The following is a 25,919-nucleotide window of genomic DNA, read 5'->3' as shown; positions in this document are numbered from 1 at the left end:
AGTGGTTTCTCTGCATAACTGGCCCACCATAGTGCTACAAACCAAAATCTTAACCTCTGTTTCCCACATATTTGTTTTGTTTTCTGGCACAGGCAGTCAAGCAGTGGCTGGTACCAGCAGTTTATGAAAAATGGATGGGAACTGAAATGGAAAATTGTAAAAACTGTGTCCAGAACATAGAAGACCACCCTTATTCTATTTTAGTGGTAGAATATCTCAGCATCTCCCAGAGCACCAGTTCTTTGGCACTATAGTTTGAGAGCAACTATGAATTTAGTTACCTTGATCTCACGGTCTAATTCATAGAAATCCTGGATCCTGGAAAGCGATCTTCTATTTTGGGAGCTAAAAGGAAGTGAACTTTAGCATGTGTATTGTAAAGCGAATAATAGTGATTTCATATGGCATTATCCAAGTTTCTTGCGGGATTAGTTTGTGGTTCACGGTATCTTTTAAAGACTGCCTGTCACCTCTCTTTTTCCCCCCCCCATTCATCAGTCTCTTGGTTAGGGAGGGAGTGGAGTTTACAACTCTTTTACTTGTCCTGCAAGTAACTTTCCTCCAAGGTTGGATCCCTTTTATCTGCACCCTTTCCGGGTAGTCTTATTCATGCCATGGCTTTAGACACTGCCCATAGATTTAATAATTCTTCCACATTTCCCCCTATTTTTAATATCATTCCTGGACTTCAGACCTGTAAGTTTGAGCTGGACATCACTGCCATGTTTCACAGGTACCTCAGGTTCAATCTGAATTCAGTCCTTTTCCCTCCTAATCTGTTAGTACTTTGCCCTTTTTACCCATCTCTGCCTCTGGTGTGTTTCCCCCCTTTCTTCTGTGCCCGCCCCGCCACACCGAATACCACACCGAATCCCTCCCGATCCAGTGTGGCAAGTGTAATCTAACACACATTTTGCTGCCGCCCCTCTTGCTGTTTGTACTGCAGCCACACCATGCCCCGCTTCTCCGAATGGTCCATGCTTACTCGTGTCTTTGCGCGTGCTGTTGTTTCCTGCTGCTTGAAATCCCCTCTCCCTTTTTGCGTGTCTGGGAAGGACATCCAGTGAAGCTCGGTTCAGGCATCATCTCCTTTGTGAGGCCTCCCCCACTCAGACACAGTCAGCCCTCCTTCCCGCATTCGTATTCTATTTTGTAGAATAAAACCTCCACTGTGGTGCTTGGCTTTTTCTCAGTATACCCGTTGTCTGCCTATCTGTGTCACATGTGAACTGAGCGCCTCACAAACATGAGCTGGGCCTGCCTCTGTGTCCTCAACTTCTATCTGGCGCCTGTTAGGCACCCCAGAAATATCTGATGAAAGAATAAATGAACAGAAAAAAGTATACTCAGAATGAATGTTCATTGCAAAAGCGTTCTTGTATAATGAAGAAGAACAAGCTAATTAAAACAACAGTGGAAGCTTCCCTCTCCCCATCCCTTCCTCCTCATCAGAAGCTTCACTTTGGCAGAATGAGGAGCGTAGATGACTCTGTCATTTCCCACAACCACCCACTTTTACAGAGGCTAACCTTCACTTTGGTCCTGGCGTGATCGACAACCTGATGAACCCAGACAAGACTAAGATAAACTACTTGTCCTCCAGTAGAATAAATATTTCAAATAAAGTCAACCCAAGAAAGTCAGGCCAAACAGCTATTGATTGCTAAAAGCCTGAACTTAAGCCCAATGAATATTCCAAAGTTCACCTCCATGCAGCTTGCCTAAATGGTGATCAATATGCAATTACTGCCCCCTTTAAACGTGTCTCACACTGCCTATGTGAAGAAGGCTTTTACTTTTTAAATCTTTTGTTTGTTGAATTTGCTTAGGCAGGAAAAAAGAGCGAGGCTTGGCTGAATCAGAGTTTTTTACCTTTAGTATTTCCACCAATTCTGTGTTATTTGTGAAATGGTTTAAATGTATGCTGCGTGGTAACTGAAGGTGCCCTGGAACATGACCATCATTCATTTCGAGAGGCCTTTTCCTGAGTGACTGAACAATGAGGATGTTATATCTCAGTTTCCTAATTTCTGCTCACATCATTATCTGCCCTAGTCATGACCTTTGCAGATTCAGTTTGTAAAGTAGGGTGCTTAAGTCCAGCTACAGTGAAAACAAATATATTATTTGTCTCGTTTCCTGATAGACTTAGCTTGATGCAGAAAACCCTTTCCTGCTGAATTTGGAACCTTGCTTACTCTGCTCCTGATACTTAAGATTTCATGTCTCACAAACGTGCCTTTTTTGTGGTACTCAGAGCTCTTTGTCATTTTTCACTTAGCTTGTCGTGGGCTCCTGACTGACCTCCCTGCCTCCAAGCTCTGTCGCTCCAGTCCCTTCATCACACTGCTGCCAGAGTAAGCTTGCTAGAGTGTATCCATCCAGTGTCCTCGTTTTCGACATCTCATGGCTTCTCAACATCTATGGCATGGAGCCCAGGGGCCCGGCAGCACATCTAGGGCCTGTCACGACCTCCGCCTGCCTCCCCTTCGTCCTTTTCCAACCCAGGTCATTCACAGCTACCTCTGGTCCCCTACGTGGCGCGCTCATACTGCCTACCGTACCTTTGCGCATGCTCTTTACGCACACTGCCCCCGGTGGCGCCGCACGCCCTTCTCTGCCTGGCAGATGCTCGTTCTTCAGACTCCGTTCAGATGTTACTGTCCATTTGACACCTTCACTGACTTCTCCCAGATAAAGTTAATTATCTCCACCTTTCACCTCCTTGGACTTAGTTTCTATTGCTTTGGGCTTTTGAAATTACTTTTATGTAACTGTCCTTACATTGCTTAAAGACAGGGAGTGTATAATTCCTGGCAGCTAGTGTCGTGCCCACTGCGTGAAGGCACGTGCTCAGTGGTAGCCATTTTTTTTCTTTTAAACTCAGTAGTTGTGTTGAATGTCACTTGTGAGTATCTGTGGGTTGTTTTGATTAATTCTGTGGCCAGGGGAATAAAGGTAGGGAATAAAGGTACTGTATTCACAGTACATCCTTGGTCTTTTGAGGTAGGCACCAAGTAAGATGTCTAGCTGTCTTGGTTTGCCTGGGACTGAGAGGTTTCCCAGGCTGTGGTACGTTCAATGCTAGAAATGGAACAGCCTCAGGTAAGCCAGGATGGGCCAGCACCAAGGGGCTCTGTCAACAAGCTTTTTACCTCTTCTCCTTTTCTTAACTCATCAGGACCCAATTTGGGCTGGCTAGTCTGACCTAGGATAAGCGTGCCTCGTCATCTTTAGCACTTAAATAATGCGATGTCTTAATAGTGTTTCCTCTGCAAAAGACTATCAACGAGAAGTTATTTCCGATTCCTTTAAGGGAGGTTATTTCCAATTCCTTTTCTTTGGCTTTCAGGTGAGAAACTGGGTGAAGGGCTTTGGGCCCTTTTTGGTCAGGCCTTGCCTCCTCTTGCCTGACAGTGACCTTGCTCCATCTGTCCATTCTCCCCTTTTATATCTTTAGTATCCTCATCACCATTGGCTTCTTGACACCCTAAAAATATGACTGAATTGTCCATATTCTTCAAAATATAATTTTGAAAAATTTTTACCCTTGTTTTCTCCTCAAGCTGATGGACTTTCTTCTCCAGGCTTTACTAGGAGTAACCCACAGTCACCCGTCTTACTTTTTCACCTGCTTTCAAATATTTACATATATATCTGTTTTTTCCTATACTCCCCCAGATGTACCTAATCTCTCTCTCCCTCTAAAGTAACTAACACATAATAGTCTCAGAACAAACATGATTGAATTTGATCTGCTTAACTCCTAGAACCAGTTCTTTACTTGGAGGCCTTATTGTGCCATACAAGACAAGGTGGCATGGCCTTTGATATGGCCCATGTTTTCCCCTCAGATCTAAGCTAGGAATACTGTTCCTTTATGCTTCAAAAATGCCAGTCTTCTGTCTGTTCTCTGACCATGCCGGCCCATTTCCACCTTAGGGATTTTGCACCTGTTGTTCCTTCTGCCTTTAATGTTTTGCCCCTAAAATGTTCCAGACCAATTCATGTCAACACTCAGATCTCAATATAAATGTTACTCCTAAAGAGGCTTTCTGCAGTAACCTAACTCAAAATATCCTCTCCATTCATTCATTCTTTTACATTGCATTATTTCCATCACACCTAACACTATCAAGTGCCTCGATTTTCCGTATGTCTCCTGCAGTAAGAGTGTAAGCTCCATGAGGACTGAGACTTGGTCTATCGTAGTCACATGAGAGGTATCCAATAAATGTTTGTAGATCGAATGGGGAAAAGGTTATTTGCAAACTTATACTTTTGCCTGATTATTTCATATTAATTTAGTCTCCCTAAATAGATTTACATGTTTTTGAAAGCAGAAGCCATGTCTTAATTTTTGTTTTTCTCTTGTGTCTTCCACAGTACTGAGTAAGTGCTCAGTAAATATTGAATATTGGATTGGTTGGTTGATTTACTTGGTTGATTACCAAGATATGAAATGACTGATTTGTTCCTCTCTATCTCATAGAGTGTTAAAGAAAACACTGGAAGGTTATAGAAAATTATACTCCTTAGAGAACTATTTGCAAGAGCGGTAGACAGTGGCATAATTATTTTATGACCTTTGGACTTGAGGGGGAAAATCACTTGTATTTTTTTCTTGAAAATAATTTAACTTTTGTAATTCTCAAAGTAATCCATGTTAATTAAGAAACACGAAAAACATGGGGCGCCTGCGTGGCTCAGTCGGTTGAGCGTCTGACTTTGGCTCAGGTCGTGATCTCGTGGTCCGTGAGTTCTAGCCCCGCATCAGGCTCTGTTATGACAGCTCAGAGCCTGGAGCCTGCTTTGGATTCTGTTTCCGTCTCTCTCTGCCCCTTCCCTGCTCATGCTCTGTCTCTCTCTGTCTCTCAAAAATGAATAAACGTTAAAAAAAAATTTTTTTTTTTTTAAATTAAAGAAACACGAAAAACAGGAAAGGGAATAATAAGATGCAAAAAGCATTTGACAAAACCCAACATCTTTCATGATAAAAATACCTAAACTAGGAATAGAAGGGAATTTCTCCAATATATCAGCTGCTTTGATATAGAGCAGCTACAAAAAATCCACAGCTAACATCACAGTGAATGCTAAAAGACTGGATGCTTTCCCCCTAAGATCAGCAACAAGACACCACTTCACCACTTACATTCAACATTGTACTGGAGGTTCTAGCCAGGGCAATTAGGCAAGGAAATGAAATAAAAGGCATCCAGATTGGAAAGGAGGAAGTAAAACTCTCTCTGTTTACAAAGGATGTTCTCTTGTCTGTAGACAATCCTAAAGAATCCACCAAAAAATTATCAGGACTAATAAGTGAGTTCAGCAAGGTTGCAGGATAATATAAAGATTAATTTACAAAAATCAGTTGTACACTCGCAATGAGCAATCCGAAAGTGAAACTGTGAAGATACTCCCATTTACAATAGCATCAAGAGTATGATACCTAGGAATAAATTTAACAAGAGAAGTGCATGCAAAATTTATACCCTGAAAACTACAAAACATTGTTGAAAGGAATTAAGGAAGAGCTAAGAAATGAAAGATTGCACTACTCCCCCAAAAGTTATATGGATTCAGCACAATCCCTATCAAAATGCCAGCTGATATCATTGTAGAAATTGATAAGCTGATCCTTACATTCATATGGAGTTGATCGCAAGGGACTGAGAATAGCCAAACAGTCTTGAGACAAGAACAATGTAGGATTCCCAATTTTAAAACTTACTACAAAGCAGTGGTAATCAAGACAGTGTGTTACTGACGTAAATTGACAGAATATAATTCGGAATCCAAAAATAAAACTGTGTCTGGGGTCAGCTGATTTGCAATAAGAATGCCAAAAACCTGGAACGGGGAAAGAATAGTCTTCAACAAATGGTGCTGGCACCATTGGATGTCCACATGCAGATGAAGTTGTATCATTACTTCACACTACATACAAAAATTAACAGAAAACGAGTCAAAGAACTAAATATCAGAACTTAAACTATTAAACCCTTAAATGCAAACATAGGTATAAATCCTCATGCTATCGAATCAGCTCTGACACCAAAAGTGCAGGCAACAACAACAAAACAGGTAAGTTGGACATCCTCAAAATTGAAAACCTGTGTCCTTCGGAGGATACCATCAAGAAAGTTGAAAAGGCAGCCCCTAGAAAAAAGAAAATATTTACGAATCATATATCTGTTAAGGGACTTGTATCTCCAGAACAAAGAGCTCTTGCAACTAAATAATAAAGATAATTAAGCTAATTTTAAAATGGCCAAAGGATCTGAATAGACATTTCTCTGAAGAAGGTACACAAATTCCGAGTAAGCACATGAAAAGATGCTGACAGCATTAGTTATCAGGGAAACGCAAGTTAAAACCACAATGAGGTACCATCTCTCACCCAATGAGGATGGCTGGCACCAACAAGTCAGCTGACGAGTGTTGGTGAGGATGTGGAGAAGTCAGAACATTTACACACTGCTGGTGGGAATGTCAAATGGTGTAGCCAGTGTGGAAATAAGTCTGATGGTTCCTCAGAAGGTTAAATGTAGAGTTAACCATATGCCCCAGCAACTCTGCTGCTTGGTTTACATGCACTCAAGTGTAATGAAACATATGTCCACTCAAAAACTTGTACATGACTATTTTAGCAGCGCTATTCATAATAGCCAAAAGGTATAAACACATCAAATGTTCATCAGTGGATGAACAGATAGACAAATTGTGGCGTATCCATGCAATGGACTATTCAGCTACAGAAAAGAATGAAATACTGACACACGCTAGAGCACGGATGAATCTTGAAAACGTTGTGCTGAGGGAAAGAAGCCAGTTACAAAAGGCCACCTATTGTACGATACCATTTACTTGAAATGTCCAGAATAGGCAAAACCGTAGAGACAGAATGTAGGTCAGTGGTTGCTAGGGTGGGATGGGGAGAGTAGGGGGGTGACAGCTAAAGAGTAGGGGATTTCTTGTCGGGATAATAAAAATGTTCTTTAATTGACTGTAGTGATAGTTGCACGTATCTGTGAATATACTAAAATTCAATGAGTTGTGCATTTTAAATAGGTGAATTGTATGGTAGGTGAAGTACATTTTGATAAAGCTGTTAAAAAGAAAGAAAAAGGAATAATGTGATTCATAATCCCACCACCCTGAAATAACCTCTGTTAGCATTTTGATCTATGTCTTTCTAGTCTTTTTTAATGCATATTTCTCACATAATTGAGGTAATGCCTCATATAGAATTTTGAATATTACCTTTTGTGCTTATCATTCTGACCATAAGAACTCGTTCATTCTATTATAGACTTTTCTAATTATTAACAAGTGTGTAATATTCTGTGTAGATCTACCATTATGCAATAATTTTCTCATTGGTGGACATTCAAGTTGTTTTGTTTTTTTCTTTCTTTCTTTTTTCCCCCTTTATAATGGGTACTGCAGTATATCCGCCCCCCACCCCCTTTTTTTCTGAGACTAGAACATCCCCATGCCTTATGTGAAACCTCTTTTGTTCCCAGAGAAAAGAAGATCTCCCGGAGCAGTGCCCTGAAAGTGCTGGACCATGCCATGATCGGACCCGAGGGTACAGACAATTGTCATAAGTTTGTTGATATTCTTGGCTTACGGACCATCTTTCCCCTCTTTATGAAATCTCCCAGGAAGATCAAGAAAGTGGGAACCACCGAGAAGGAGCACGAAGGTAGGGTGCCCTGGAGAAGTCAGCCTACTTCAGGTGCGTTAGGATGCACCTAAGGAACGGGGGAAATGAGAACTACTGTGAAACACTGAGACGTGCAGTTGAGGAGCGGACTCGTAGGCAGAAGAGCGCTAGCTTTTTCTTTTCGTCCTATTTTCTCTGCATGGAAACACAACCCAGAGACCCCAGATCACCCATGGCCTCTGTTGCATGGGTTCTCTGCTTCCTTAAATCCTAGTGGTTCCATTTCCTTCTGGCCTATTAATAAGTCTGGGCGTGAGGGTTTTGTTTTCTTCACTATAATTTGTAGCGAGGTGTCTCTCTGATGGAAGACCCTTTTGAAAAGAGTAATGAGGTGGCAACACATGTCACCGCCAGAGTGGTGCTTTCATGTATTTCTGTATTAAAGTATGATTCAGCCAACATCAGGAATTGCCGAAATAAACTATTTACAGCCCAGGTTCCCCTTTTTATGTTTCTCCTCCCTGATGATGCACACTCCCAGCAAAATGCTGCCATGAATTGCGATGCTGTAACCAGAGTAGTTACTGCTCGGCCAATCTCTTCCTGCTATTGTCTAGTGGCTGCTGCATCCCTCCCCCCAGTAAATAGCCGCAGTGCAATCTGGAAGGCCAGGAATTTATGAGCATTGACAGTTCTGCTGGAGACTAACAGACACTTACACTGGGGAATTTACATGGTTGGATGGTTGTTTTAAAGTGTGGGGAGGGGGCTGGGAGGGGGCAGAGGAGCTGGTGTGGGTGAGAGAGGAGCAAAACCGGAGCTGATTGGCCAGTTTAGTTGTCTTGTCGGAAGTTAACACTTGTCCTGTGGTCTGGGGGATTTTTTTGTCAGCGATTGGTAGATTTGTGGTGACTGTCTACGGGATCTTTTGTACTCCTCACCCTCCCGGCTAGAAAGCTTGCGAGTCCCTGTCTGTCCCTTCTCAAGTGGACTTTGCGCAGTCCCTTCCAACTTGGAGTGGCTAAAGGGAAGGTGACACGAGTCCCTTCAGTGGTCACTTCCAGCCGCAGCGGTGTCTTCTCTGATCACATCAGCTCTCCAGAGACAACAGAAAGTCTGGCGGGAGTGGATCTGGCAGGGCAGGGAACGGGACTAGAGATCTGAGAACCAGGAGGGAGTTTGGCTCACCTCCTGTCAGTTGTTGGCCAAACACCAGCTGTGAACACGTTAACCCCGCTGCCAGTCTGTTTTCTTTCCTCCATGGGAAGTCAGCAGAATGAGGCCCCGGGAGAGGGGGAGTGGGTTGTTCCGGAGATCTAAGAGACAAAGTTTTGCAGTCAGTCACCATTCGTTGAACACCTCCCACGTTTCTGGCACTGCTGTGTGAGGGCTCTCTCGTTTAGGCCTCACAACCCGCGTAGTAGATCTGGTTTTTTAGACAGGAACCGGCCCGTGCTTCTACAGCTCACTGGCTGTGTGACTTCAGACCTTTTACTTAACTTCTCTGGACTGCGTTTTCCCTTCTGGTCTATAAAATGAGGAAGGCAGACTAGTGAGCCGGAAGCTCTTCTGTCTGTGGCATAAGATTCTGAGGCACAGGCTCTAGTTGTCAGGGCTTTGTCCTGTGATCCAGGAAGCTCCTCAGGAACTGTGCTGTGGCTGACCTGCTGGCTTCTGTGGAGACACCTGATGCTGCATCTTGAGCATGCTTGAAGAAGGGGTGGGAGAAGAGCCCTTAGCAGGCTTTTGCTCTGTGTGCACGGTACTGAGGAGAGGAAAAGCGACAGATTCGGCGAGCAGCTGTTTTCCTTCGGAAAAATGTGCCCAGTGGCGTGCCGGTGACAGTGCATTTGCTTTAGAGTACCCGCATTAGAAATTTGATAACATTATATTAGCGAGGGCAATGGCTTGGTAAGACAGCTCCTGGAAGGCATGTTTGGACTGTAATGGCTGGTGAGGATGAACTCTGCTTTCTGAATACACCAGCACCCAGAGGGAAGAAGTGAGTCCCGGGGAGAAAATGCAGGCCTGGGCCCCCTCCCGGCCCCTCCCGCCCCTGCCAGCTGCCGCTGCGCTTGGCACACTGGCCCTCGAGCCTTGATACGAGTGTGAGAACGGAGGCGGAGCAGGACAGGGGCACATCGTGCAAGGTTTCTTTGTCCTGTCCTGTCCTCCGGGCTCTTGTCCCTGTGCCGGCCCTCCCGATGCAAGTGGACCGGGTCTGTGTGGTCAGCTAGAGCACAGCAGCCTCAGACCGCCAGGCCCAGCTCATTCTTGCCCCCAGGCTTCTACTGTCCTCTTCCCTCTGCAACCGTTTTCTCTGGCCTGCCTGCCTGGATACCTTTTAGTCACCCTTCAGGTCCTTAGTTTTGATGTCACCTTTTCTCGGGGAAGCATTTGATGAGCCCCGAGACTGGAACCGAGCCTCCTACTGCATGGAGTCTTGGTCCTAGGACTTTGCCTTCATAGCCCTAAGATTATGGAACCATTGGCCTTGTCAGCTCTGGGTGCCAGGGCTCAGCCCGGTGCTCAGCGTGTGGTGGATGCGCAGTAGATGTTTCCTGCCCGCATGAATGAACAACCACTTCTCTAAAGGACTGATCCCTAAGAACAAACATGGAGTTTGGGGCTCTGCTTACCTTAGAACCCGGCAAGGTGGAAGTCAGCACAGTTAACTTCAGCAGGTTGATGGTCAGTCATACACCTGGTGAGTGGTCTTTCACCCACCTTGTTTGGAAGTAAAAACAAACGGGTTGCTAGCCACGGTTTTGCTTTGTTTCATTGGTTTTGAAATTATGGCAGAAGCCCCCCTGTCGTGCCATGCATGCCCTTAAGAGCCACGTCTGAAATCAAATAAAGGAAACCTCCTTTAAAATGGAGTGAGGAGGCCAGAAGGGGGAGCTCTCACACCCCCATCAGTCCTCCTCAGCTGAGACCCCAACAGGAAGAGACCTATCTTGCACTCCCCACAGGAAGAAGCCTGTACGTTGTGACTACCCCAGCGGGAGGAAGAAAGATTTTCTCCTTGCCCAGCAACAGCCCAGTCAGTGAAAAGCCACTACACTTCAAAGTCCCATTTTATTCTGGTGGACTTTTGGTTTATAACAGCCCCTCAGAACCCCCTCTACCCCCATAAAAGAGCGTTCCTCTCCTTTGTTCTCTGGACTCGCCTGTAGTTTTGCCGTAGCTGGAATGACTTGAATTGCAATTCTCTGTTCCCGGGTAAACCCATTTTTTCTGGTGAAAAACTGACAGTTTTATTTTTAACATTAACACGTGTTATGGATAGAACGTCCTTATATAAGTGAGGCCACCCTATGACAAGCTTCTTTTGGTAATCCGGCAACTCCTCTAATTAAGCACTACAGGCTGGGAATCCACTGGAGGGCTGCCCTGCACTCTTCCCTTTATGGTCAAACCCCAGGGACTTGTCACATATGAGCGTTAACTGCTGTAACTCATCCTGGTCCAGTCTCCTCACTTGGCACCTCTCAGCACCTCCCCAGACTCTTAGGGCAGCAGCAGAGCCTGGTGTGGTACAGATGGAGCCACTGCCTATCACCCGCGTGACCTTCCTAAACTCTCTGAGCCTTCGTTGCCCTGTCTGTGAAATACTAGACCTACCACATGGGGTGGTTGTGAGGGTCAGGTGAGGTGACACACATAGACTTAGCGTAGACCCCAGGATAGCGTAGGCTTGTTATTAAGGAGTTTAAGTTCTCACCTCTACCAAACCTGTCTCCGGTTCTGCCTTGGTCCACGCACCCATCCTCCTAAGAGGTCAGTGGGAAGCCAGGCTGCTGACACCTGGCTGGGGCAGGTACGGAGAGTGAGGAGGAGTGGATTTTACTGGGCAAGGGGACTCATGATGAGCCTGTCCGGCATCAGGATGTGCTCCATAGTGGGTGGCATAAAACCAGCTGTGTTCCCCAAGCCGACGGAAGGGGCTGAGAGAGGAGAATCTCTAGATTAAGGTGACTCTAGAGAGGAGGGAAGAAGCAAAACCACCCTTAAGCCCTAGAATTGCTGGTAATTTAGTTCCGCTTCTGTGAGTTGGGCTGGAGAAAGACAAGAATTATTGTAATTGAAATCCTTTCAGGTTTGCATAATAAAACCTTCAGAAATAGATCAGGGGAGGCACTTAGCTTGGGGGGTTGGGTTGGAAAGAAAAAATTTGCCCTTGGGTATAATAGCATGATGGGCTGCCCCCTTGGTTTTATAAGGATTAGTACGGCATGCGTAGTCTCCTTGATATTAACTGCTTCGGAGTGGGAGGGAAGAAGAAAAGAGCTGGGATCCAGAAATGGCATTTGACCTTTACTTCTTGTCTCTTTTAAAATTCTTATTAAAATAGGTCCAATTTCCCTCGTATTGCTTCATTAGGTAGGTGAGCTATTGAGTTTGTAGCAGTTCTAGTTAATTGCGCTGTTTTAACATGCTTCCCCTGGAGGCTGTTAGGAGCTCTAAGGGGGTGAGCTGCGAAGCAGTGTGTAGGTGTGTGGTGTGCGTGCTGGGCAGAGGCACACGTTCTACCTCGTCAAAAGCGACAGCGCTTGCTAACAGGTCAGTGCTTTAAAGAATACTTTTCTGTCATCTGCAAAGAATTGTAAGTGACGCTGGTGGACCCCACACATCAGGAACTGTGTGGTGGCCTGGTGCTTCTCGGACTCCCAACTAGCGAGGAAATGCGGACCAGGGCTCCTGCCACCTGCCGGCGCTGGAAGAGGGGAATGGCGAAACTTTTCCTCTGGTCAGAGGACATTGGAGTTTGGCCAGCGTCAGTGAAAAAGACACATTTTTAATGCCTCCATGGTAGGCCATGGCAATGACATGGCATCGTTCGAGGCCGCTTTGTATCGGGGCTCCTGCTATGTTCAAAATTTAACAAAGACAGGAGCAAAATCCTGAGGGAGGCTGCTCTTCCCTGGTGTTCATCTCATCCTTTTCCGTGGCTGGTTTCTGTCCCTCAGGTGTTCATTTTTGCATGGATCAGTGGTGTCTTCCCCCAGTGTGTGTGTGTGTGTGTGTGTGTGTGTGTCTGTGTCTGTGTGTGTGCCTGTGTTTTGCTGTACATATTCTCCTTGATTTCAACTACTTTCTACGGCTTTAACCTACATCTTTTTGCCGTTGATCCCCAAATCTTCAGCGTCTCTCCCAAGCTCTAGTCAGCCCAGCTAATTAACCAGCAGACAACTCCATCAGACAGGCCATCTCAGCTCATTCAAACCCATACTCAGTCCTTCCATTGCCCAAAGCTCTTCTCCTTTTCTTGTCCCAGTAATGGTCACGGCACCACCTTCCACCCTGCCACCCAAGGCAGAGATCCATGCGCCATACTTAACTCTCATAGTCCCCACATGTAATTGATCGTAAGTCCTGTAAACTCTGCCTTATTCAGTTCTGGTTCCGCTGATTCTGCCCTCATCACCTCTGCTAGCTATCACTGCAGCCTTAATAAGTCTCTCTGCCTTAGACTTTCAGCCCTCCTGTCCTCTCAGAGTCTATCTTGCGTGCCACCACCCAAGTGAGAAAGACACCCTCAGTCCTCAACTGTAAATTTACAGTTTACAGAAGGGGGAAATAATCCTGGGGAACAAAGCAATTGCACATGTATTTACCAAAAAATCATCTCAGCAAGTACAAAAACATACCAAACAAGAATTACTTCATTATTAAAGGGAACAGGAGAACAGGAATGCTTAGCGAGGAAGGCACTTCTGGTGGAAGGGAGATGAGGGCATAGTCTAAAACAGAGGCACTGGGATTTCAGCCTTCCAGTTTATTATTACCTATATCCAGCATCTGTAGGAGTGTCTACACATCTGAACACGTTTGAGTCTTAACAGCTGCCCCACGAAGGTTGGTGCTATTTCTCATTCTGAAAATGAGGAAATTATAAGACTCAAGGAAATCATGACTTCAAGTCTTATAATGGGTAAGTGTCTAAACTAAGACAGACCTCAGCTTCTGATCACAAATCTCACACTCATTTCACGAAGTCATGCCATCGGTATTTGCTCTTCTGGATCTAGGCTAGCTTGCTCTTCTCTGGGTTGCTTTGCTGGTGAAATGAGAAACTAGATCAGAAGCCCTTGGTTCTAATCTTGGTGCTTTGCCCCAGGACAGGTCATTGTGATGGTGGGGACTCTTACTTATCCTTTCGAATGGTACAAGCAATTAGGAGCAAATGGCAAAATGACGCCATGAGATCATGTCTAGTCATTTTTAGTGCCTGTCACGGGGCTCGCTCATGGGAGGTGCTTAGTATATATTGGTTGAATGAATAAATGAATTTATTTAACACCAGTGTAGCATTAGCCATCAACAGGATTGAGGCATATACCAATAGTTCAGAGCATTGCAGAACTCAAAGGATTCTTCCCATGTTAACCAATTTATGGTTCTCCCCCAAGGCCACTCAGCCTCTGTCCCGTAGTAGTGTTTAAAACATATTTGCAGGGCACCTTTGTGTCTCAGTAGGTTAAGCATATGACTCTTGATTTTGACTCAGGTCATGATCTCATGGTTCATGAGTTCGAGCCTCGTGTTGGACTCTGTGTTGACAGCATGGAGCCTGCTTGGGATCCTCTCTTCCCCTCTCTCTCTGCCCCCCCCCCCATTCTCATTCTCTCTCTCTCAAAATAAATAAATAAATACACTTAAAAAAATAAAAACATATTTGCTTATTCATCTGTGAGAATAGGGTTAATGCCGACCTCCTTGGGTTAGTGTGAGAACTACCACTGTGAGATGGGCTGGCTTATGCAGGTCTGCCATAGTGAGGGTGCTTGAGAAATGTTAGCTTATTCTAGATTATTATTTTAATAAGGACCCCGGACATTATACCATACTAATACTTGTTAAACTCGAGGTTGTAGAAGCCTAGAGGAAGACGCATTCTAGGGATTCTGGGAACACTTAAGAGAAGAGATGGTAATCACTGAATTCTACTCCCAAAACCAATATTGCACTATATGTTAGCTAAAATTTAAATTTTAAAAAAAGAGAGAGAAGCGATGGCATTTGAGTGTTCCTTGGAAGATACATAGTATTTCTTTCTTACACCAGTAAGGGGAGTGGCAGAGGGGACAGTGGGCACTGAGGCATATATAGCTAGTTATTGTGATGTGAGTGATTAAGAATATGGGCTTTGGATTAAGACCGGACTTATGTTGGTATCTCAGTCTTGTCATTTACTAGCTGTGTGACTTCAGGAAAGCTGCTTAACCTCTCTGAGCCTGTATTTCCTCAGTTGTGAAATTGGGATGATACTGGAATCTATCTCATAAGGGTGCTGTGAGAGGATTATGAAATTATATGAAATATCATATGAAATAATACAGATCAAGTGCTCAGCAGTGTCTCCTTCCTTAATATTAGTGGCTGGGGTGAAGATGGGTTTCCTGCTTATGTCCCTTTTCTTAAAGTATCTTCCTAAAGAAATGTTGTCCCTCCCCGAATCTGCCATTCGTAGAGGTAGACTGTAAGCATGTCAATCCTGTGTAGAATGTAAGACAAAAACCTGCCCCAGAGAGGACATACCAGGAGCCCCATGTCCCCACGTCTCCATATCGTCTGTAAACAGAGAAGTCAAAGATCCCCCCCCGCCTTTTTGTGTTCCCCAAGCTTGAAAATTACAAAGGGTTGCTTATAGTGGTCAGAACAATGAGCAAGTGAAGAGCAAACGGTATTTAATTTTAAGAATAGCATTAAGTCATGTACTAACAGGCACTTTATGTTAAACAAGGATGGAAATGTCTTGCTGTTGTTTTTGTTGCTATTTGAAAACCTCATAATTGAACAGTTTCTGGATCAATTCCTTTTCTCTCCCTCCAGCTGCTTGTCTCATTCCTGACCTCAGATGACAAAATGTGGGGATGCTGAAATAAGCAATGTGTTTGGGTTCTTCTCATCAGGCTCGAGGGGATGATTTTGTGTGTTGCACATCTGGTTTGCTAACTGGTTCCAGTCATATTAAGGATTTACCCACAGGCCTTTCCCAACTAGAGCACAACATACTTGTTTGCTGGCGAGGAAGACCGTGAAACAAGATTTATTTGCCATCCAGAAACTGCTCTTTTGTGGGGAGGAAGAGGGAATATAGGCTCATGGCCAGCTCACATTTATTGGGCATCTACTGATAGACTCAGGGCTTTACACGTGCACATACTTTATGAATTAGGCATTTTAATCTTCTTTTTAGAGATGAGTCTTAGAGTTTAATTATCAAATGCCTTTAGTAAGTAAATGACAAAAGCAGAATTTGAGCCTAAGTCTTCTTCCAAAGCTCCTTCCCAGCCCACACCAAGGTGGCTCCAGTGGTCTTCTGGTTGACATCCAGAGGCAGCACAGAGCAGGGGAGGGAGGATTGTCTTTGGAGGCAAAAAGACCTGGCTTCAAATCCCAGCTCCACCCCCAAACTAGCAGGTAGCCCTGAGCAAGTTATCCTCTTTGGATTTTGAGTTCCTCTTCAATCAACAAGCCTGATAAAACCTTTCTCAGAGAATGGTGTGAAGAATGATGACCATGAGCATCCTACCTAGCCTGGCATGTGACAGTTTCATAAATGATAATATAGCTACTGCATAGTCTCCTTTCAAAAACAGTCGTCTCTGCCTCTTGCAGTTTTCATGTTTACATGTAGGATGCCAATTAGTTAGCTGTTGTGGGTGAAGCCCAGGTGTGGATAGGGACTACATGTGTGGACAGGCTGGGTCATAAAAAGAGCTACCAAAGAGGTAGGACAGCCACTGTTTATCACAATGGCCTATTAACCTGGACCCTCAGTTAGAATCCTGATGATGCTAGCCCTGGTAAAATACACCACCTCTCGAATGAGGTACCGGACCCTTCTATTTCAGTTTGGCTCACATGTACAGGGTCTGTTTCTATGGATAAGAGCCCTAAAGGTAGGTCAGTGAGGCTTCGTTCATTCTTTTGTTAACAAACCACTAGCCCTTGCTTTGTGCCAGACTTGGTGCTGTGGAGGGAAAGTGAACAAGCTCTCAGCTCAGCCAGGGGGGAGACCTAGAAACCTGTATTTATATGACAGGGTAAAAGGTGAGGCAAGCGTGAGGCACCGTGGGAGCAGGGAGCAGGGGCTTCCCATCTGTCCTGGGTGGTGAGGGAGCGAGTGGAGATTAGAAACCGCTCCGCCTCAGATACGTGGCTCTTGAGCCAACCTTGGGTAGGAGCTAGCCAGGTGAAGGAATGTCAAGTGAGAAAAGTAGCGTGTATAAAATAAAAGTTGGAAGGGACAGATTGCAGAGAGCCTTAAACCTAGCTGCCGAGAAGAATCATCTGGAACCTTGTTTAAGATGTAATCTCCTGGGGGCACCTTCTCAGGCTTTCGGGTTCCACCGGTCTGCATAATGTCGGCAGAGCTGTATTTTTATCAGCCTTCCCAGGAGTACTCTCCAAGAGCAGTCTGGCACCAGCCCTCGGTGAGAAGCACCTAGAACCGGAGATTAGGTGGTTAAGCAGAAGCCAGACCATGAAGCATCCTTCAGAGCTGTTGTGAGGCCTGACTTAGCTAATCTCTGTACAAGGCTCAGGACAGTAGCTGGCACACGGTAATGAGCATTCATTGATGTTGGTAGGTATTGTTGTTCTCATTTTATTCTGTTATACTAAGAAACAGACTCTCCCAAAGTTTTACAGCTCATAGATATGGTAGTAATTTGAGTTATTTTGACTATCTCAGCTAATTTGGCACAAATTCAGTTTTGCTATTGAGGGCCTGAGTGGAGAGGATGAAGGAGAAGCATTTAATCACTCCTGGTTTTCTTTTGTGGTTTGCATTTTGCCAGGTAGAAACTTGGTTTTTTAGTTGGCAGTATTAGCTGAATTCTTACTTTGGATATAGAATTTTCCACCAGTACATTTATTATTTTGTCAATATAACTCTGTTAGTTTTCATTTATAATCTTGATTAAATTTTATAGAAATAGTTGAGTATGCAATGCATCTCCTTTATAGAAGTAAGACAAATACCAGGAATGTAGAAGCAACAGTGGGGACAGAGCCAAACCTTTTTAGGCTATTTCTCCGGCATTTTTAGGTGGTCCCAAAATGAGGAAGTAACTTAGGGTCCAGGCAGCAACTGTGGGCCCTGGTTTATTAAAATTCAACATATCATCTTTATTGGATGTGCTTCTTAATGTTATCATTTGGGGGCAAGTCTTGTTTTGAGTACTCTGGAAGGTTTTTACATTCATTATCTCATTTTACCTTGTGCCCACAATAACCCTATGAAACGTGTGTTATTAGCCACATTTTACAGGTGGGAACACTGAGGCTTGCAGAAGTTGTCTTGAAGAATCTCAAAGCTAGTACATGGCCTTTACTAGGATTTTTCTGTGGCTTCTGAAAATTGAATCATGAGTAAGCAGTGCTCTACTCCTTCTTTCAAACATGAATCAGGCTGCTCACCTGTAGTAGCAGGCCTCACTTAAGCTGCTTGCTGTCTTTTCCTGTTCCGTTTCTATAAGTCCTCAGTAGTCCTGCCCCCAGTACTGCATAAATAACCTCCGTCTCTTGGTCCCCAGCGTTTTGCCCTGCCACACTTTACTCCCCTCTTCCTGGCTTCTAACTTTGTTATCTCCATAACGATAGCCTCCTCTCTCCTCATGGCCTCTCAGACCTGAAGCTCAGCACAGCTTAAGCCTTCAGTTTCTGTTCCTCAGCATTCCCGACTGCTTACCTTGAAGTTGCCTGCCATTAGACACTTGACTCAGCTCCAGTCTATTTGCTCCTCCTGTTGGGCCCCTTTTGAGAATGAGACATAAATCTGTAGTTTTTGACCCCCTCTGATCAGTATCACTCAAAGAGCTTTAACAAAATACACATGCCTGGGCCCCACTTGCAGAATTTTTGAGGACTGGGACTTGGAGCATCTGTATTTTTTAAAAAGCCCCAGCGCCTGTTGCTCAGCTAGTGCTGAGAACCCCTGGCCAGGATGTTCGGAGTACAAGCGTAGATAAGCATCCTCTTCGCTTTCTCTCTGTGCCAGGAGAAGATTCTTGACGTGGTAGGTCTCAGGGGGAGGCTTGTTAAAAATGGCTTTGTTGTTGTTTTGGAGTATGAATAAAATAACCTGACGTAGAAAATTCATGCATCGTGGAAAGGGTGGAGGGAAAGTAAAAATCACCCCAGTCTCACCACCCAGAGTTAATTACTGGACACATCATGGACACCATCCATTCAAACATCCGTGTTAGGGGAAGGGCGGTGTGTATGTGTATATAAGTTTGCATAAATGGAATCATGGTGTATATGCTCTTTTGTAACCTGTTTTTACTCAGTCTTGGCATATTTGGGCATATTTGTCAGGGTGAGTCTTTTAATATAGTTAGGAAGCTAGACTGTATTTGTAGAAGGCAGGCTAGATTTCAGGTTACGTGATCGGGTTGTAGAGGTGATCGTTTGGAAAGTTAAGCTGTGCTTTGTGGTGAGTGTGGCTCTTCCAAGGATCGTGAACTGCTGGGACTTCAGGTTGGTGAGGAAATGAGGTGCAGACTGAAGGCTAACGGCGTCTGAGTTCACTTGGCTACAGTGTAAGGGGCGGTCGAGAGGCTTTTCAAATGGTATTTTGTTTTTAATGTGTGACTATTTGAATGTGTTAGACATGTTGGCACCCAGCAGTAGGTATAATGTGGAAGGGGATAAACTGAAAATAAACTTGTATACATTTCACTGCTCCTGAAGAATACAATTACATGTGTGAGATGTTTGTTAGTGTCCACCTTCCGGACTCCTGTGTTATTGGTTGTGATTTTGATATGCAGCAGCTTGCAGGTTGCTGGGGAAATGCTCTGTGTATTTAATCATGTTGCATTCTTACTTGGTTTTTGTTGTTGTTGTTGTTTGTTTTGTTTTGTTTTTTTATGGTAAGAAAATGTCTTTGGCTTTTATAGTCAGATTGATTTTGCTTGTGGGTGTCCAGATGCTGATGAGCTGTAATTAGCATAAGAAGGAGGTTGGAAAGATGTCGAACATTCTTTTCTGGTAGCCAAACAAAGGATCCCCAAACAGAAATTATTCTCAGGTATGAGGTCCTGGAGTAGCAGCTCTTTTCTCTTTTAGGTGTGGGTCTATTAAAAGATAGGAGTGTTGGCGGGGAAGATCACTGCTGGGGATGGGGCTGGTGAGTCTTGCCGTGAAGCATCATGGGGGCGATTTTCTACAGCCGAGTGCCTCTGTGAGCATAGTAACTTTAAATCCCTTAAGTAGCCTATTAGAAACGGGCCCTGGGCTGGGTTCGGGAGATTTGGATTTGTGTTTCTTCTGTAACGCAGGCTCAGGCCCTGTGACTTGGGTTAAGTCATTTGCCCCCCTCTGCACCTCAGTTTCCCCAGCTTTAAGAAGGAAGCAATAACATTTCAGTGTGTGAGAACTGGATAAGATAACGTACGGGGGAAGTGCTTTGTATACCATAAAATTAAGCCGTGAATAGTGTGTGATGGTGGGTATTACATGGTCTTTCCCTGGTCTCCTACGTGCCTTACATTTTTTCCTTTTAACACTTTTCTCCCTTGTCCCTGGTTCCAAAATAGAAGAAAAGGATTGTTAATTTGTTCCCTATTTGCTGCAGGGTTACCATAAAATAAATTAAGCGTATCGTTTTGATAATCGCTAAAAAATATGCCTACAACTTTTTTAAATGTATTGATTACTAATAAATCATGTCTCTGTTAAGTACGCCTTCTGGCTGGCAAACTTGTGGAATAACAATGTTTGCTAGCCTTTGTAACAGGCTGATTCTCCTGAGACGTGTCAGCTAGTGTGAGGTTACCGCTGCCGAAGATGGCCGCAGCAGGGTCAGACTTCACGGAGTATCTGCTGTGTTCCCGTGTATGTGTGATGTCAGTACTCCTCCCATCAGCCCCGTGTTGGGTACCATTAGCCTGTTCTATTACTGAGGAAACAGCCCCAAAGAAGTTAAGTACTTTTTCAAATCAGGCACATGGTTTAAAATCAGAGTCTGCTGGAACCCAGAGCCCACGTTCTTGATTCTGCACCTCAGCTGCCCACAGAGACATCTGAAAACCAGAAAGCTAAATGACTTCTAATCACCAAAGCAACAATCCAGTAACTTTAGTTATTTCTAAAAATAAAATAGGAAAAGTTATAATACGGGCAGGGCAGGGCAGAAAGGTCTGTTACCAAGTTTTTTTGTATTTGGTACATGGGATGTGAATTTCTTCTCTTTTTTTTTTTATTTTGTTTTTTATTTTGTTTTGTTTCAGGGGCAGGTGTATTTAGTAATGTGGGATGTGAGGTTTTTTTATGACTTTAACCTAAATTTTTGAAATAATGAACCTCATTATAATACAGTTTTTTCTCTATATTAAGTTACATATTTTAAGTTCATTTATTTTAAAAAGAGCGCATACTGAGTGCAAGTGGGGGAGGGGCAGAGGGAGAGAATCCGAAGCAGGCTTAGTGCTGTCAGCACAGAGCCCAATACAGGGCTGTATCTCATGACTGTGAAATCATGACCTGAAGCTGAGATCAGGAGTCCGAGGCTTAACTGACTGAGCCCCCCCGGGGCGCCCCTAGATGTGTTGTTTTGAACTGTAAACTTGGCATGGTTCTTAATAGCAGAATAGTAGGAAAAGCACAGCCTTATAGAAAGAACATGCAGACTTGAGTTCAGGTTCCAGCTTACACTAGTTGTGTAACTAAATTTGGTGTTTGAGATGCAGTTTCCAGTGTGGTGGAGGGGGGGTTCCCCAGGGCGACAAGCAATTCTTGGAGACCCCCAAGAATTCAGCGCAATTTCGACACTCTCTACCCACAGATAGCTTCAGATTCCACAGGTTGGGGGCTCAGTCCTACAAGACTACCCCCCTCTTCAGATGCCATTTGCAAGCCTACGTTATTACCTGTACTTGTGACCAAGTGGCTATAAAATCACAGGTTCCCAAGACCCCCTCCTGAGGTTCGGTGAATTTGTTAAAACAGTTCACAAAACTCAGAGGAACATTGTACTTACTAGGTTACCCGTTAATTATCAAAGGATGAGTCAGGAACTGCCAGATGGAAAAGCTGCAGGAGGCGGGGAAGGGTCGCGGTGCCCTCTCCAGCCGCCACTCTCCCAGCGCCTCCGTGAGTTCACCAGCCCGGAAGTTCTCCAAACCCTGTCCTTTCGGGCGTTTAGGGAGGCTTCATGGTACAGGCGTGCTGGATTCAATCATTGGCCCTTAGAGACTGATTCAACCAGTGGCCCCGCTTCCCTCCCAGGAGATCTGGGGGTGGGACTGAAAATTACGACCGGCTAATCACGTGTTGGTTTTCCTGGCAACCAGCCTTCGTCCTTTGGCACACTGGAAGTTACCTAATTAACAAAAGATACCTTTATGGCTGTCACTTCACTTGGAAAATTCCAAGAGTTCAGGAGTTCTGTGACAGAAAGGGGGGGCAAAGACCAAATATATGTATCTTATTATAAATCACAGTATCACACATTACCTTAGCATATTAATTACCTTCATTGATCCCACATTCCTCATCTTTAACAGTGCTCCTCAGGATTTGTACTGCAGACGAATCACCTGGGGATCTTTTAAAATGCGGATTCTGCTTTCAGTTGGTCTGGGGTGAGGGCTGAAATTGTGTATTTCTTACCAGCTCCCAGGGGATGCTGCTACTGGTGGTCCTCTGACTACACTTTGAGTAGCAGGGATCCATAAAATGGGGTATTATCTGCCTCTCTGATTGTGGCATGTAGCAAGTAGGTGCTTAACAAATGTTAGCCATCTTTGTGGGGCTTAATTGGGTGGGGGCCGGCGGGACAGGCTGTAAAAGAGAAAGTTTACTGAATATACTGCGAAGGAACAGTGGGCAGGACAGTAAAGGAGAGACTGTCTGCCAGGAGGCAGCAGTAAGGGGCTATAGTTATAGGACAGGGTAAGTGAGGATGGGGACGTGTGGAATTTCCCCTTTTTTGGTATTTGTGCCCAGTTGTAAGTAGCCCATTCATTGGTTGGGGCGTGTGGTTCAGTGAGCCTGCGTCAGCTCAGGGCTCGCTGTGGGCCCTTTTTGCCTTGCTCGGGTTTCCATTGCTCAAGCCTGTTGCCTGAAAGCACCCTCTACACTCTTCCCTTCTCCTTCTGACTTACCTGGGGTGGGGGCTGCTTTATTTAACAGGTGCATCTGGAAATATGTATTCCCAGCATGTCTTATCTCTGTCTAAAGTCCCAGGCTGCAGAAGGCATTTCACAAGTAATAAGTTCAGGATTAAGCTTTAAGATGAGAGATGTCCACATCCGAGCATAGCCTGATGGCTTTGGAGGCTCACCCGAAGGTGTTCACCTGGAACTAGTTGTCCTTTAGGAACTCTGAAAACCTTTGCCTGGAAGGTGGCCCAAAGGGAATCTCAGCTGCCATCTCCTGGGAGTTCATTCACTCTTCAGTTCTTCAGCAATATTGGTGAATACCTAATGGTGCCAGACATGCTTAGACACACATGAACCACTGCAGGCTCCCTGCCCTGGAGGTACTCACCTGTGGTGGGGAGAACACATGCACGTAATGATTGTGATACAGTAGAGGTTATAAAGGCGGGGGGTGGGGAGGTGGGTAGGTATAAGTTGCAAGTTGGAAGCACTGAAGGAAGGACTAGGCTTCCAGTCTACTTGGAAATCTTCCTTGAAGAGGTTAGGAAGATTGAAAGTGAGTAGGAATGTCCCAAGTGGACAAGAAAGGGAAGAGCTTTTAGGCGGGGGGAACAGCACATTCAGAGGCACCAGAGAATGCGGTGTGGGGCTCTGGAAAAAGCAGGCATTCAGTGTTGTGGTCTTAGGGTTAGAGTCTAAGCACAATGAGCCGGACTGCTGGCTATATTTGTCAAGACTAGTTGGGGTGACAAGAGGGCAGAGGACCTGGACCAGGACAGCCTCTAAAGCAGCTCAAGCAGACACTCCTAGTCACAGTATCATAGCTCTTATTTATATGTGCCTAAAACCTTCAAAAACTGAGAAAGAAAGGAGCCATAGTCCACGTACCGCTATCTTCTTTGGCTGTCATCTGTAAATCTACTAAATTTATTTCACTTTTCTAGACCTTTTGTAGATTCTTCTCTCTTAATCCCACTTTTGGTATCCTCAAGGCAGACCTCCCTGTGTCTTTGGAGTTTATTTGGTGACGTCACTTATCTCCAGCCTGAACTGTGGTAGCTGCTCCATGTCTTGTCCTCCATGTGTTGATACTTGATGCTTTTTCTTTGACTGAGCTACTCCTGTACTCCCTTCTCTGTGAGACAGGTAGCTTATTCTTTGGAATTTCTCCCAATCCTGCTTCTTCTTTGAAGCTTGCCCCGATTTTCCACATTTGTGTTTAGACTGCTCCCTTTCTTATGCTCCCAGTATCATTCCTTGTGTGTGACGGTCGTTGGCTGACTTGTTTCCACTCATTTGTGAGCTCTGCCAGAGCACGGACTGTGTCTTATGCTGAGGGGCTGAGGGGGCAGGGAGGAATCCCTTTTATCTTCTATATCCCTTTGGATAAAAACTCATTCGGAAGAACAAAATATTTTTTATTATAAAAGATTTCAGGGATGCCTGGCTGGCTCACTCAGTAGACTCAGTCTACTGAGCAGTCAGCATGGGACTCTTGATCTCAGAGTCATGAGTTCAAGCCCCATGTTGACTGTGGAGCTTACTTTGTGGAGCTTACTTGAAGGAAGGAAGGAAGGAAGGAAGGAAGGAAGGAAGGAAGGAAGGAAGGAAGGAAGGAAGGAAGGAAAAAGAGAAAGAAAGAAAGAAAGAAAGAAAGAAAGAAAGAAAGAAAGAAAGAAAAAGAAAGGAAGGAAGGAAGGAAGGGGGGAAGGGAAAGGAAGGAAGAAAGAAAGGGAAAGGAAGGAAGAAAGAGAAAGAAAGAAAGAAAGAAAGAAAGAAAGAAAGAAAGAAAGAAGAAAGAAAGAAAGAAAGATTATATTATGAAAGATTTCTAAAATACAAGGTAGAGAAAATTATACATTGAACTTTATATACCTATCACCCAACTTCTGCAATTAACATTTGCCAACCTTGTTTCATGCCCCTCTTTTTTCCCCTGGAATTTTTTTTTTTTTTTCCCCTGAGAGAGCGAGCATGTATGCACATGTGAACACAAGCAGGGGAGGGGCAGAGGGAGAGGGAGGGAGAGAATCCTAAGCAGGCTCCATGCTGCTCAGTGCAAAGCCCAATGCAAGGCTCCCTCTCACGACTGTGAGATCATGATCTGGGTCAAAATCAAGAGTCATACACTTAACCGACTGAGCCCCCAGGCACCCCTTTCCAGGAATGTTTTAAGGTAACACTAGGTATTGTATAATTTTACCTTATGTGGGAATTTGTAATTTACAAAATTAGTAACTCATATGAATGAGAGCCTTGGATTTAGGCATTTTTCTCGCTAGAATATATATGATAGCATTGGGATCCGTTGGTAGGTTAACCTCATCCTAATAGATGTCAGAAGTAGCTTAGATTGAGGGGATTCTCAGCCTTGGCACTGTTGACACTCTGGACTGGATAACTCTTTGTGGTGGGAGGCTGTCCTGTGCATCGTAGGATGTTCGGCACCATTCTTGGCCTCTACCCAGTAGGTGCCAGTAGGACCCCTCAGTTGTCACAAGCACGCGCACATAAAATTTGCAAAATGCCTCAGACAGTGCAATCTTTCTCTCACCCCACCCCTCCACGGAGAACCTTTGGCCTAGAGAAAGAGAAGAATTTTGTAGATGTGAGCGTTGAAGGGACTATTCAAAAGACAGTTGGGGAAGCTGAGTCCCAGACAGGAAGTTTGCCACTCTGATTATTACTGTGCTTATGAGTATCGCGCTGGAGAATAAAATACTTTCCTGTCTCTGTGCCAGTGGGTGTCCCACTCTACCACACGTGGTTACTCAGGGCTACCAGGGTGATGCCAGAGGCTCCCCAGGAGCAGGGAGAACTCCTGTGGTCCTGCGGGGGGTGTCTCACTGAGTAGGGAAGATCACGTGGTAAGGCCGGGGGGAGTTCTGGAATACCACGACCAGCGGGGACACACTGCTGCTGATTTGTGGCCATGACCAGTATCCACCGAGGCTGCTCATCATTTGCCTTCACCACACATTCATGATGAAGCAGGCTAGGGAATTCTCTCCTTGGGAATGTGTCTTGGGATCCACAGTGGTAAACAAGTAGGATTTGTTTCACAGAAATTACTTTGAAGTCAGTTTTTACCAGGAGCCATCTGTCTTATGTAAAGCAAAGGGACATTG

At 44.7% G+C, this 25,919-nt stretch overlaps 1 protein-coding gene across 3 annotated transcripts in view; it reads left to right on the top strand.

The window, feature by feature from the left end:
- Positions 1 to 25,919, top strand: part of CTNNBL1 (catenin beta like 1) — a 160,224-nt gene that overhangs the window by 90,688 nt on the left and 43,617 nt on the right. For 2 of the 3 annotated variants that reach the window (XM_053199981.1, XM_053199982.1), the window contains exon 11: positions 7,530 to 7,711. In XM_053199981.1, the coding sequence (XP_053055956.1) occupies positions 7,530 to 7,711 (182 nt within the window). The remainder of the gene's footprint in view (positions 1 to 7,529; positions 7,712 to 25,919) is intronic. The other variant, XM_053199983.1, reaches the window with a different exon arrangement.

Source organism: Acinonyx jubatus, chromosome A3, assembly GCF_027475565.1.
Source record: "Acinonyx jubatus isolate Ajub_Pintada_27869175 chromosome A3, VMU_Ajub_asm_v1.0, whole genome shotgun sequence".
Lineage (NCBI taxonomy): Eukaryota > Metazoa > Chordata > Mammalia > Carnivora > Felidae > Acinonyx > Acinonyx jubatus.
The sequence above is the reverse complement of the archived record's forward strand: the minus strand, read 5'-3'. Positions and strand labels throughout refer to the sequence as shown.